A 14,821-nucleotide genomic window follows, 5' to 3' on the forward strand; every position below is an offset into this window, starting at 1 on the left:
GCTCTTGTTCTCACAGCGATCAGTCAACAGGTGCCACAGTGTAAAGCTACAGTATGCTACTGTCCCAGCATAGTCCTTTATAGATACTCCCTTTGTACTTATTCCTCTATGTTGAACAACAACACGTATCATGTCACTTCCCGTATGGGTTTAGTCATGCTGCTGTGTGACCACAGCACAGCATAGCCGGCCTGTAATAGCAGCAACTATATGCCCTCACTGGAGCCTCTCCACAGAGCCACTCCTTCACTGAGGCCTTTAACTGAGGAGTCGTTCCATGTCATATCAGATTGTTCTGAAATTGTTTCTGTAGTTCGAAACAGGTACGATTGGAATTCCTGAAACATTATTTTGTTTGAATGTAATTTTCTCAGGGAAATTAAGCTAATTGATTGCACCCAAATTGGCAATTTTAATTTATATGATTCAGATAAAATCTGATAAATCTAGTACCCGACATCCATTTTGGACCAAACTTCTTCATACCGTTGTAAGAATATTTAGAAGATAAATGCACAATACAGAGGACGAGAGTACTGAAGGTCAAGAGGACTAAAAGTCAAGAGGTACTAATGATCAATGGAAATAGTGTTTTTTCTGTAATAGGGGATTAATGATCTATGGGTCAGAGACATGGGAGGAATTTCAGTCTGGGATGCATAGCTACATTGCAAGCTCTCATTGGTTCAAATTGTTTATACATTGTGCCTGAAGTAGGGTACTTGTTGTTTGGCCTTTTGGCCCAGTTTTATTGCAAGGAATTCTAATTGGTCAACTACAGGCTAGGGCTGGGTTATAGAACTACATCCTGTCCCTTTGTTCTGTGGAGAGAATCACTGTGGATAGAATCAGAGGAGAGAATCACTGAGGACAGGGGAGAATGAACATCTACCTCTCAGTATGACGTCTAGGATTTGTCTTTTTTGAATAAACCTATTTTTCTCCCCCTGCTTTCCTTTGGGGTCTGTTATTGAAGAGTACCATCAACTGCTAACACCATTGAGTAAGACATGAGGAATCTCCCAAAAATATCAAAGCCACCCAATAGACCTCCACACCCCATTACAATCCCACCCCAACAACCAGTATACAGTAACAGTTATGAAGCTGCGGCTTGGAGTATTGCTTCTCCATACTATGTAATGTATTCCCTGTGAATCTGGAGATGTTTTTTTCCCCTGTTCAGAGAAATTAGGTCATTGAAGTTGTTTGCATTATTAACCATGAAGTAGTGTGAAAATACCAGGTTCTGACCGCTAGATGCCACTGACACTCTTTTATCCTTTTTGCTGGTCTCTTGTATTTATTGAATAGATCACCAACATTTTCTTTCCAACTTTGGGTAGAAAGCCAATAGGTTTAGGTTATGATGAAAATAAATTGTGTAGTCATCCTCACAATTCAAGCCAGTCCTCCATGAAAGCAAATCAGTTTGTCATTCTTTTACACTTGGTCTGTGTCCAGGAAATTTAATCTTTGTGTGTGATTTATTCCCGTAAAAAAATATTTTGCGACCCAATTACGGTCTTGTCTCATCGCTGCAACTCCCCAACGGGCTCGGGAAAGGCGTAGGTCGGGTCATGCGTCTTCCGAAACATGACCTGCCTAACCGCTCTTCTTAACAACTGCCAGCGGCACCAATGTGTTGGAGGAAACAGTGTTCAACTGATGACCGAAGTCAGCCTGCAGGCGCCCGGCCCGCCACAAGCAGTCGCTAGAACGCGATAAGCCAAGTAAAGCCCCCCGGCCAAACCCTCCCCTAACGAAATAATGTTTCAGGAATGCTAATCATATCTGTTACTAACTACAGGAATGATTTCAGAACCATCTGAGATGGTGGGTGTCAATCCTCTTTCTTGTGCTTTTTGAGGTGGAACGACCCTGCGTCAAGGTCATGCTCCGTCTGTTTAATATAGTGCTATGGAGTTAGTCTACTGAAGAAAAAACGCACAGTAATGCTGCAAGGCTCTCTGTGCTGCTGCCGTGTGGTGTAGGTGAGAGGCCCTTATCACCAGGGCACACAGGGCCCTTCATTCTCTCTATATGGAAATGTAGAGAACACAATACATCCCCTATTCCTGTTACACTCACCGTCCATGTGCCTGGAATACCACTTGTTCATGTATTCCCACCTGCAGCAGAGAGTGCTGTATTTGTTCTCAAGGCAGTCCATTAGACACAAGGCCTATTGGTGAGATTGCGTAGCGCCAAGGAAATGGGCTCTAAAAGGCATGACAGGATGGTGTTTCACAAAATGATTGCCTGGCAGCCAACTAAATATTGAACGAGTAGCAGGAGCGATATTGATCTCACCCACTTTTGTATTACGAAGTCAAATACTATTTTTTTTAAATTCTCTCTCGCCCTACTCTTATTAAAGCTCTTGCTTTCTGGTAAGCGTTTTGTTGCGATGGCCCCTGAGATTTTGGGGAGGAGGTGGCAGTGACGAGGATTTATGTTATTTCATCAGGGCTCTCCAGAGCACTGTGACTGCTGTACTTAGATCCTTATTGTGTGCTCCAACAATATCAGCCTCCATACTGTCATCTATCTCAGAGCACTGGGAGATTCCCTATCAGCTCTCAGCTACACCTCTCAGCAGGCTAGAATCAGCTCTACAGCTCCACTACTGTAACTCACCTGCTCTCCAATGGTCAAATATCAGTGCAAATTAATCTAAGTATATAGCTGATAACCGCACATGTTTAACCAGTGCGTGGAGGAGTTGGGTTTGTAAATTGTAACTGTAAGCCCACAGGATTCAATTAAGCTCTGGATACTAGTATCCTCATCTCAAATCAAGGAATGTTTCAATATGTGAATCGCAGACAACTAAGGAGGCCTTTCTCTGTGGGGCATGAGGTTGGAGAACTCTCATCAGAGACAGCGGTTTGAAGAACTCTCATCAGAGACAGCGGTTTGAAGAACTCTCATCAGAGACAGCGGTTTGAAGAACTCTCATCAGAGACAGCGGTTTGAAGAACTCTCATCAGAGACAGCGGTTTGAAGAACTCTCATCAGAGACAGCGGTTTGAAGAACTCTCATCAGAGACAGCGGTTTGAAGAACTCTCATCAGAGACAGCGGTTTGAAGAACTCTCATCAGAGACAGCGGTTTGAAGAACTCTCATCAGAGACAGCGGTTTGAAGAACTCTCCTCAGAGACAGCGGTTTGAAGAACTCTCCTCAGAGACAGCGGTTTGAAGAACTCTCCTCAGAGACAGCGGTTTGAAGAACTCTCCTCAGAGACAGCGGTTTGAAGAACTCTTCTCAGAGACAGCGGTTTGAAGAACTCTCCTCAGAGACAGCGGTTTGAAGAACTCTCCTCAGAGACAGCGGTTTGAAGAACTCTCCTCAGAGACAGCGGTTTGAAGAACTCTCCTCAGAGACAGCGGTTTGAAGAACTCTCCTCAGAGACAGCGGTTTGAAGAACTCTCCTCAGAGACAGCGGTTTGAAGAACTCTCCTCAGAGACAGCGGTTTGAAGAACTCTCCTCAGAGACAGCGTCTGAACGAATCATGCGAAAAATGTACAGTTGAGAGGATTGTTAGTTAATGTAGAGACAGACGATTATGAATATTTTTTTGTCATGAACTTAATTTACAAAAATTGCTATTTAGCAAGCTAGCTAGCTTTTTATGGGTGTTGTGACATGAGGATGAAATTGTAATTTGTGTTTTAGGTACTTATGAGAACTAGCAAACCAGGCTGTCATCTTGAGTAATGGTGGATGTAAAGAATCTAGCTAGCTAAAGCATTTACTGCAAATTGAATGTACAATTTTGTAAGCTAGACTTGCTGATATTTGCTATGCAATGCAGCTGAAGTAGGGTAGTGAGCTAACTATTTTCTTGCTTATTGTATGGATGTGTAGCTAGCTATGTAGGCGATCTGTATATGGACTCTAAAACGTTTTGGAATGAATATTAGTTCAGAACCTAGCTATGAACCTCCAGCTATCATAGCCGGTTATATTGACTTCAACAGTCTGAATGGCATCTATGAATCCTATGGATTGAGTAGAATATAATAACTTTATTGTGGCAAGGATGCAAGTCGTATATACAGTACTTTAAAGTATTCAGACCCCTTCACTTTTTTCACATTTTCCCACGATGTTACAGCTTTATCCTAAAATTGAAAATGTTTCCCCTCATCAATCTATAAACTCTACCCCATAATGACAAAGCAAAAACAGGTTTTTAGAAAAAAGAAATATCACATTTATATCATTATTCAGACACTTTGAAGCACCTTTGGCAGCGATTACAGCCTTGAGTCTTCTTGGGTATGATGCTACAAGCTTTGCACATCTATATTTGGGGAGTTTCCCCCCCTTCTCTGCAGATCCTCTCAAGCGCTGTCATGTTGGATGGGGAGCGTTGCCACACAGCTATTTTCAGGTCTCTCCACAGATTTTAGATCGGGTTCAAGTCCGGGCTCTGGCTGGGTTCAAGGTTGTTCAGAGACTTGTCCCGAAGCCACTCCTGCGTTGTCTTGGCTGTGTGCTTAGGTTCGTTGTCCTGTTCGAAGGTGAACCTGCCCCAGTCAGGTCCCGAGCGCTCTGGAGCAGGTTTTCATCAAGGATCTCTCTACTTTGCTCCGTTCACCTTTTCCTCGATCCTGACTAGTTTCCCAGTTCCTGCCAGTGAAAAATGAAAAAATATCCCCACATGCTCCACCGTAGGGATGGTTCCAGGTTTCCTCCAGCCGTGACTCTTGGCAATCAGGCCAAATAGTTCAAACGTGGTTTCGTCAGACCAGAGAATCTTGTTTCTCATGGTCGGTCCTTTAGGCTCCTTTTGATCAAGCGGTCTGAATAATTTCCGAATGCACTGTATACAGAAACATAATTTGAAAAAAACAGTACACTACACTTCCAATACATTATGTAAATACTCACTCAGGTTAATCTCAATATCTCATTTCCTTCATCAGCACTGATCTGAGGACACAGGATAGGTGTTGTATTTCATCAAATGAGACTTAATTTCAATCGGTAGAGAATGTCATCCAAATCAAGTGGAGAATGTGAAACGCGTTATTGAATGTTCATTATCCAAATGTTATAAATATATAGTACCTGCATTATAAATACAAGTTCAATTTGGGGAGAGGTGTGTGTGTGTGTGTGTGTGTGTGTGTGTGTGTGTGTGTGTGTGTGTGTGTAAAAGACAGAAAGGGAAAGAGGTAAGAACAGAGTAGCAGGGAAGTCCGCATTTGATTTAATGAATTACTGTGCTACTCTCAGGTCATCACAATGACATAGTGTCTCTAGCGGGGTCTCCTAACCAGCTTTGGGGCCCCAGTTGGCCTGAAGGTTATATTAAGAGCGGGTGAGGTGGCGATGACGGGACTGGAGGTTGGCATCCTCTTTCACATCAAAACATACCTGCAGACGAGAGAGAGAGAATGAGAGCATGATTAAGCGTTGTTTTGTTTTTTATTATAATGTCGTCATCATAACCATCAGGAGGTGAAGTGCAAAACTGACCTTGGATCATTAACTCTGGGACTACAACATCTCTATCTGTATTTCAATGTAAAGCATCTCTTTAATAATACTTCCTGTTAATCCAACCAAGTGACCTCTCACCTCTAATCATGCTGTGCCCTCTATGTAGCCAGTTCAGATGCGGGACGACTTCACTGACACAGCTGATATAACCGAGAGGATTTTGGGAGAAGGGGACGAGGGATGAAGTAAAGGAGACGAGGGGTGAAGTGAAGGGGAGAGACTGTTATTGAGAAAATAAGTTAGTTAAAGAGTGTTCGACAGGAGTGTGTGTGTGGCCTCACCTGGTGTCCACACTAAGTGGCTGCAGAGTACTTTATGCTGAAAAACATGCACAGACAAACAATATAGGGAGGTTATAGAAATAATGAAGTGTCTTACTATTCTCCATGGTTGGTCCTCTTGCCTATTCTTTGAAGGTGGAAGGAAACACAGTTACACACCTGAGCCTGCTTGCTGCACAACACAATCCATCAGTCCAATTTGATAAACAAGTGTGTATTTGTTCATTATAGGGTGTCTAATTGTTCCCCCCCAAAATATATATGGGTGACACTTTGTTTTTGTACAGACATCATCACCCTTACCTAAACCGAGCCCTCACCTGAGAAGTAGAAATCAAAGGGAGATAAACTGGGAATTGAATAACTGCAGTAGACATAGCTAAGTAAATGGAAGAATACTCTTATTGCAATGGGGATGGCTCTTAAAAGAGCCTTTGGTTGTGCATGGTGTTGCCAGGGAACAGCACCCTCTTTGAAGTAGGAGGTGAATATCTTCCGCACATGGAATGCCTCCTGTGCTGTGTTGGCCCCCATCCTTGAAACATCCTGCAGAGCAGCAGACTTCTCCTCTGACACACAGCGACGAGCTGCAGATCCCCTCCTGGTCCTCGTGTCCATCCTCATGAAGTTGTGCAGGAAACAGGTAGCCTTCACACACGCCTGAATTCCCCCATGAGGCAGTCCCAGATGGCCCTGGTCACCCAACCGTGCAGTGCTCTGCACTGTAACTGTAAGCAATCGTTTTAAAGGAATCTCCAGTTGTAAGGTATCTGTTGGAATATGGAAGATGTCATTGTTAGACTTTTACTTCATCGGGTCATTGTGGATTACTAAAGGATATCTCTTATAACAAATCATGGTAACATTAGATAGATGCATGTGCACACACGTGCATGTACAACAGCAGGATTATATCAAGGATAGCATCACAAATGAATACATAAATACCACTTGAAGGTTGATGAAGAGTTGGTCATTTAAATCAGCTGTGTACAATAGTGCTAAGGATAAAACAAGAATGTGCACCCCTTTGTGTCCCCAGGACCAGGACTGAGAACCACTGCTCTTCATTGAGACCTCTTCGTCTGCTGACAGGCTTTAGCAGCTCTCTGTATCTGAGGACAGAAAACATCACAAGAAAGAATTCATTGCTTAAATTAGACAGCACTGAATATTATGTTACTATTATTTCTGTACTCACTTCTAGGGACGGGAACTACACTATCCAGAATAGCCTACTCTCCCTTCTTTGACAGTTGCCGCTGTTATCCTTTCACCCTCCATCAGTGTTAGCTAGTTACCTACAAATGCATCTACATTTTTTATTTATTACAATGATAAATACATCACAATAGCTAGCTAATAGGATGTTAGGTAGCTGGTGATATTGAACTAAGTTTCGATACAGCATTTTTTTTTTATATAGTTTTTTTTTTTTACAACTAGGCAAGTCAGTTAAGAACAAATTCTTATTATCAATGAAGGCCTAGTGGGTTAACTGCCTTGTTCAGGGGCAGAACGACAGATTTTTACCTTGTCAGCTCAGGGATTTGATCTTGCAACCTTTCAGTTATTAGTCCAATGCTCTAACCACTAGGCTACCTGCCGATTGCCATGGTAATGGACCAATAGTATTGGAGAAAATTAGAAAAAACGGACCCCTTTGACGCTGTACGTTAAAGTGTGCCGTGTCACGACGAAACGTACGGTACTTATTATTAGACTCAGTCAGTTGGTATCAAGGGACGTAACGTGTGCCAGGAAAACATTCCCCACACCATTACACCACCACCACCACCAGCCTGTACCGTTGACACCCGGCATGATGAGGCCATGGACTCGTGCTGCTTACGCCAAATCCTGACTGCCATCAGCATGACGCAACAGGAACCGGGATTCGTCGAACCAGGCTATGTTTTTTCCACTCCTCAATTGTCCTGTGTTGGTAATCGCGTGCCCAGTGGAGCACCTGTCCATTGATCTCATCTTGTTTTTAGCGGATAGGAGTGGAACCCGGTGGTGTCGTCTGCTGCAATAGCCCATCTGTGACAAGGACCAACGAGCTGTGTGTTCTGAGTTGTTGTACTGCGCCGTTATTTGCCTATTTGTGGCCCCTCTGTTAGTTTGCAGCATTCTTGCCAACGAGCTGTTTTCATCCACAGGACTGCCTCTGACTGGATGTCTATTTTTTTTATTTATAAATACACTGCTCAAAAAAATAAAGGGAACACTTAAACAACACAATGTAACTCCAAGTCAATCACACTTCTGTGAAATCAAACTGTCCACTTAGGAAGCAACACTGATTGACAATACATTTCACATGCTGTTGTGCAAATGGAATAGACAAAAGGTGGAAATTATAGGCAATTAGCAAGACACCCCCAATAAAGGAATGGTTCTGCAGGTGGTGACCACAGACCACTTCTCAGTTCCTATGCTTCCTGGCTGATGTTTTGGTCACTTTTGAATGCTGGCGGTGCTTTCACTCTAGTGGTAGCATGAGACGGAGTCTACAACCCACACAAGTGGCTCAGGTAGTGCAGTTCATCCAGGATGGCACATCAATGCGAGCTGTGGCAAAAAGGTTTGCTGTGTCTGTCAGCGTAGTGTCCAGAGCATGGAGGCGCTACCAGAAGACAGGCCAGTACATCAGGAGACGTGGAGGAGGCCGTAGGAGGGCAACAACCCAGCAGCAGGACCGCTACCTCCGCCTTTGTGCAATGAGGTGCACTGCCAGAGCCCTGCAAAATGACCTCCAGCAGGCCACGAAAATCCAGGACACTCAAATTAGTATTATATGTTGCATTTGGTATATGGTATGTGTTAATTTGTGGATGTCCATCATCCAATTTTGTATGATATGTTAAGAATTGTAATTCGTACAATATAATATGAATTTGCAATACGTACAGTACCAGTCAAAAGTTTGGACACACCTACTCATTCAAGGTTTTTCTTTGTACTATTTTCTACATTGTAGAATAATAGTGAAGACACCAAAACTATGAAATGACATGTATGGAATCATTTAGTAACCAAAAAAGTGTTTTACAAATCAAAACATATTTTAGGTTCTTCAAGGAAAAGGGTGGCTACTTTGACAGCTTTGCACACTTGGCATTCTCTCAACCAGCTTCACCTGGAATGCTTTTCCAACCGTCTTGAAGGAGTTCCCACATATGCTGAGCACTTGTTGGCTGCTTTTCCTTCACTCTGCTGTCCAACTCATCCCAAACCATCTCAATTGGGTGGAGGTCGGGTGATTGTGGAGGCCAGGTCATCTGAAGCAGCACTCATCACTGTCATTCTTGGTCAAATAGCCCTTACACAGCCTGGAGGTGTGTTGGGTCATTGTCCTGTTGAACTCAAAAGGTTTTCTTTAATGGAAGCTTCTCTAATGTAAAGCATGTAAAGTGTGGTGTACCGCAGGGCAGCTCTCTAGGCCCTCTACTATTTTCAATTGTTTACCAATGACCTGCCACTGGCATTGAACAAAGCATGTGTGTCAATGTATGCTGATGATTCAACCATAAACGCATTAGCAACTACTGCTAATAAAGTCTCTATAACCCTTAACAAACAGTTGCCGTCTGTTTTGGAATGGGTGACCAGTAATAAATTGGTCCTGAACATCTCTAAAACAAATAGCATTGTATTTGGTACAAATCATTCCTTAAGCGCTAGACCTCAGCTGAATCTGGAAATGAATTGTGTGGCTGTTGAACAAGTTGAGGTGACTAAATTACTTGGCGTTACCTTAGATTGTAAACTGTCATGGTCAAAACATATATAGATTCAATGGTTGTTGGGGAGCGGTCTGGACGTAATAAACAGATTCTCTGCTTTTTTGACACCACATTCCAAAAAGCAAGTTCTGCTGGCTCTAGTTGTCTAATCTTGATTATTGTCCAGTCGTGTGGTCCAGTGCTGCAAGGAAAGACCTAGTTAAGCTGCAGCTGGCCCAGAACAAAGTGGCACGTTTTGCTCTTAATTGTAATCAGAGGGCTGATATAAATATTATGCATGCCAGTCTCTCTTGGCTAACAGTTGAGGAGAGAATGACTGCATGACTTCTTGTTTCTTAAACTGTGTTAAATCCCAAATTGTTTGCATACAGTAGTCAACTTACACACAGCTCTGACATACACTTATCCCATCAGACATGCCACCAGACATGCTATTCAGTCCCCAAATCCAGAACAAATTCAAGAAAGAGTACAGTATTATATAGAGCCCTCATTGCATGGAACTTCCCGTCTCATATTGCTCAAATAAAAAGCAAATCTGGTTTCAAAAAACAGATAAGCAACACTCGTGGCGAAACGCCTCTCCCTTATTTGACCGAGATAGTTTGTGTGTATGCATTGATGTGTAGGCTACGTGTGCCTTTTTAAAAAATGTACCTAGTTCTGTCCTTGTCTGTACGTAGCTGTTCTTGTCTTGATGTTCTGTATTATGTTTCATGTGTTGTGTGGACCCCAGGAAAGTAGCTGCTGCTTTTGCAACAGCTAATGGGGATCCTAATAAAATACCAAAATCGTCTGAGACCAGGTTGGACAGTGGTCTGACACAATAGTTTCCCCTCTCAACAGGCGGCTCAGATGGTTTCCCAATGATCTAATACCACTGTCATCTGTATGTGTGTGTAAATGGGTTAAGAGTCAGTCTGTCGGAGTCTCCTGGCAGATTTGAGTGCTGATGCGGATTTGATCTAACATTGAGAGGGCACTTCAGACTTATGATGATAGGTCTTTATCTACTTTGTGTGTACTTGTTAAGTGATGAGTTTATATTGATGGAGGTTAAATAAACAGATTGCACCAATACCATTTAATAATGTGGTCAAACCAGTGGTGGAGAGTTAGATGCCTGAAATCCTCTGACCCTAGATTTGGTGAAAGTCCTCCTAGTTTTTAATCTGACAGCTGTGTCTGTATTCTGACCTGTGTGTGTTGTCCCTGTCAGCTACCTGAATGACCTGGAGAGGATAGCCAAAGCAGACTACATCCCCACACAGCAGGACGTGCTGCGGACCAGAGTGAAGACCACTGGCATTGTGGAGACACACTTCACCTTCAAAGACCTACACTTTAAGTGAGTGGACCACTGCCTCCCTGGTGTGTGTGCGCTTGTGTGTTAGTGCACCAGTTCCCTATTCTGAATCAAAGATTCCTCCGTCATATTCTGATTTGTATTGTTCTAGCAGAAAGCAGTGATTTAGTTTCTGTCTGTTGATAGTGAATGTGAGATGGGTAACCTGATCCTGCCTCATAAGTTAGCTTCAGGATCTGGTTCATTTTGAACCCTCTGCCCGCAGCGCTGCCCAAACGCAAAGGAACCTCTGTTTCTTTCCTCTGTCTTTGTTATTCACTCCAAGGCACCATCTTGTCTGGTTGTTACTTTGAAAAGGCAATTTCCAGCTGACTGATCTGGTCTGGTTCTCTGTGTGTGTCAGTTTGTGTGTATGGTGGGGAAGTTGTGTGAAAAACTGATGGACTGCCAGGTTGCATGGCTGTTTGCAGGCTGGTTTATGTGTTCAATGGCAGTGGCTTCCGAAATCTGTGTTCATTTGAATGTGGGAATACGCTACATACATATACATCTATTTGTACACCACCAACAACCCCACACAAATAACATGCCCTGCTGCAGTGTTAGCTAGTGTTTAGCTGGCCTGATGGAATCAGGCTACAGTGAGTGATATTAGAGCTGATGAGAGCCTTGTTGAGGTGAGCACTACTAATTACAGCCCTGAACATTACAACCCTATGTGTTTGCATGCTTACACAGCCTACTAACACATAGCATAGCAGCACTCCATTACATATGAAATTCACCCAAATATCAGCAGAATTTCTAGCAGGGCTGACAGTACAAAAAATAATCTGACAGTCTGTCTGGTGTCTGCCAAACAAGACTTCCAGACCACTGTCTCTGCATATCCTCCTTTTCTCTGTTTTCAAAAGCAACCTCCCTTGTGTTGATGATTAAACGGGCACCACAGCCGAGACTGGCACTTCCACAGCAGGCATCTTCTCATTTCGCCCATGTGCCCGGTCGGTTTGCTATGTCCTCATGAAGAAGTCATGCGGAGATCCATCGTGACAACAAACAAACAAACCCAGATCCGCTCCCTCAGCGACTCAGCCCCATCTGCCCTGTAACCACGGCAACTGCACTGTACAAGAATGGTGACAAAATGCCAGGGAAAATGGCATGTTCTGTGCAGGGAAGGTGCTATGAGTACAGAGACCCTCAGCCTCCCTTCTCTGGGCCAATCCTGGTTTAATGGAATGTGGGGGCTCCTCCAGGAATGTCACATCATCATGGTGCTTCCCTCTCATTGGTGTAATTATGGATCCCAATACAGAGGACATGAATGGCCCTGCAGAAAACCTCTCCTCTGTTTCCAGACCCAATAGAGTGGATAGGTGTAAAAAAAACATTGGGTAAATCCCATAAGCCCATGAATCTGTGGAGCCAGCACCGAATTGTTTACACCTATCCACATATTCACAATATGCACACATCAAAGAAGATACAAGGTTAGACTAGAGGTTGTTCTGGGAGTTGAGGTTGGGCATACAGTACAGTACCACAAAGGAGATACAGGGTTAGACTAGAGGTTGTTCTGGGAGTTGATGTTGGGCATACAGTACAATACCACTAGTAAACAGCAGTAGAAGGGTGACCCTCACTGGCTGCTTGTGTCCCTACAGAATGTTTGACGTGGGCGGTCAGCGTTCCGAGAGGAAGAAGTGGATCCACTGCTTTGAGGGAGTCACAGCCATCATCTTCTGTGTGGCCATGAGTGCCTACGATCTGGTGCTGGCTGAGGATGAGGAGATGGTGAGGAGGCAGGAGACTGTTTTAAGTACCACTTACTGGATCTCTCTTATCCCTTTTTAATGCAGTTTTATTTCTAAAGGAAATTACCTCACATTAATTTTGAGTTGTCTTGATCAACTGGAATTAAATAATGTTTTGTTATTCTCTCCCTCTCCCTTTAGAACCGAATGCATGAGAGCATGAAGCTGTTTGACTCCATCTGCAACAACAAGTGGTTCACAGAGACCTCCATCATCCTGTTCCTCAACAAGAAGGATCTGTTTGAGGAGAAGATCACACACAGCCCCCTGACCATTTGCTTCCCAGAGTACTCTGGTAAGACCACAACACAACTTGGAATCCCCTGAATGTTCCATGTTCTCTTGTAGTTGGCAGTGCTTTACGCTGAAATTCTCATGTCAGGCTAGGAGGTGTCGTTTTTACCAGTAAAAGGAGTCTAGTGGCAAGATGTGTAGCTCAACAACCCCATGAATCCCATCAGTAGAACAGATCAACTTCTCCACCTGATACTAGTTTTCTCCTGACGCGTACAGACTCAGTAGCACAACCATTCTAATTCTATGGGCACAACAATCCTCTTAACCTCCTCTCCTATGCCCAGGTCCCAACAAATTTGAGGAGGCGCAGGCCTACATCCAGACCAAGTTTGAGGACCTGAACAAGAAGAAGGACACCAAGGAGATCTACAGCCACTTCACCCAAGCCACCGACACCAAGAACGTTCAGTTTGTCTTCGACGCCGTCACCGACGTCATCATCAAGAACAACCTGAAGGACTGTGGTCTCTTCTAGAGCCTGAGGAAGAGTCAAGGTCAGCTTCTACATATGTACAATAGAGCACACACTGGAATCTGTTCATAAATGCACAGAAACCAGCTAGTTAATGTGTTTTGAATAAAACTTCAAGGTTAACTTTGGATGCATTAACCTCTCCCTCTCTCTGTGTTCCCTCCGATTACTTGAACAGCTCTGACTATAAGGAAGTTTGGAAGAAAAACGTTGTGAAGGAATGCACTGGCCAACCACGATTTCGGCTTTGCTCTGCTTTTTTTAAAGGCACCTAAGAGACTGAGAACTCGGAGAGCATTGCAGAATTTCAACGATTGCTGATCCAGTTGCTCATATTGTTAACTCTTTGGGCTAAGACCACAAATCAAACATTTGTTATTGTTTTTTTTCTTAGTTTATTTTCAATTATTAGAGGCATTGGAAAAGGTTTTTATATAAATGTGTTCATTTTACTTTAGAAAATCTGATGTGCATTGCAAATTCTATTAAACTTTTAATCGCATAAAGCTTATTTTGTAAAACAAGAACATGCATGGATAAAGATTATGAATGGAAAAAGGACGTGCTTTTTTTAATCATGTTTACATATGTTCCTCATTCATAGCCAAACTGCATATTTTTCCTGCATGACTCGAGATGGCAAATATATTAGCTCTGTAATCTGCACAGAATATTTTAACATTCCTTTTACAAAATCTAAATAAAAATATTAAAAAGTAAAACAAAAAACCTTCACAACCAGGGGAAGGAATGGCAAAAATTCTAACTGATTTAAAGTATGTGTGTACCTAACATCATTTTTTATAATACCAATTCCATGTCTTTTGCAGTATGTTTGTGCCTTCACTTAAGTTTACAGCCGATTCATAGATATGCTTTTATCAGTACTGTTTGACCGACTGTATGCCTACTTTTTTCTTCCATTTTTCTCACAACATCTTAATGATAAATAGATTGAGGAAAGACAAAATCTAATTGGGAAAGGTTAGTTTTTTGGTCAATATTAAAAGGCTTTGAAAGTCTTATATAATGATTTAATTTAAATAAAAATAAAGTTCACCTGATTTACTTGCTCTTGTGTTTTCCTACACATGATTTAGGTAATTTTCACATACTAATGGACAGGTTTTTCATAGAACACAACAGATCATTTCATTCAAATCAGGTTAGAGCTGTTGGTGTAATAAAACCAAAACAAACTGTTATTCCACAAGTTAGACAAAACAACGTACACTACATGACCAAAATAAAATCTCATTTATAAATCATGGGCATTAATATGGAGTTGGTCTCCTCCCTTTGCTGCTATAACAGCCTCCGCTCTTCTGGCACGGCATTCCACTAGATGTTGAAACATTTCTGTGGGGACTTGCTTCCATTCA

At 42.7% G+C, this 14,821-nt stretch overlaps 1 protein-coding gene across 2 annotated transcripts in view; it reads left to right on the top strand.

Moving 5' to 3' along the window:
- LOC129847467 (guanine nucleotide-binding protein G(i) subunit alpha-2-like) overlaps positions 1-14,507 on the top strand; it is a 109,379-nt gene extending 94,872 nt beyond the window's left edge. For both annotated transcript variants that reach the window (XM_055915269.1, XM_055915278.1), the window contains 5 exons: positions 10,767-10,895; positions 12,521-12,650; positions 12,812-12,965; positions 13,252-13,461; positions 13,618-14,507. In XM_055915269.1, the coding sequence (XP_055771244.1) occupies positions 10,767-10,895; positions 12,521-12,650; positions 12,812-12,965; positions 13,252-13,442 (604 nt within the window). In that variant the 3' untranslated portion in view covers positions 13,443-13,461; positions 13,618-14,507. The remainder of the gene's footprint in view (positions 1-10,766; positions 10,896-12,520; positions 12,651-12,811; positions 12,966-13,251; positions 13,462-13,617) is intronic.
- Positions 14,508-14,821: the final 314 nt, after the last annotated feature.

Source organism: Salvelinus fontinalis, chromosome 3 (genome assembly GCF_029448725.1).
Source record: "Salvelinus fontinalis isolate EN_2023a chromosome 3, ASM2944872v1, whole genome shotgun sequence".
Taxonomy (NCBI): Eukaryota; Metazoa; Chordata; class Actinopteri; order Salmoniformes; family Salmonidae; genus Salvelinus; species Salvelinus fontinalis.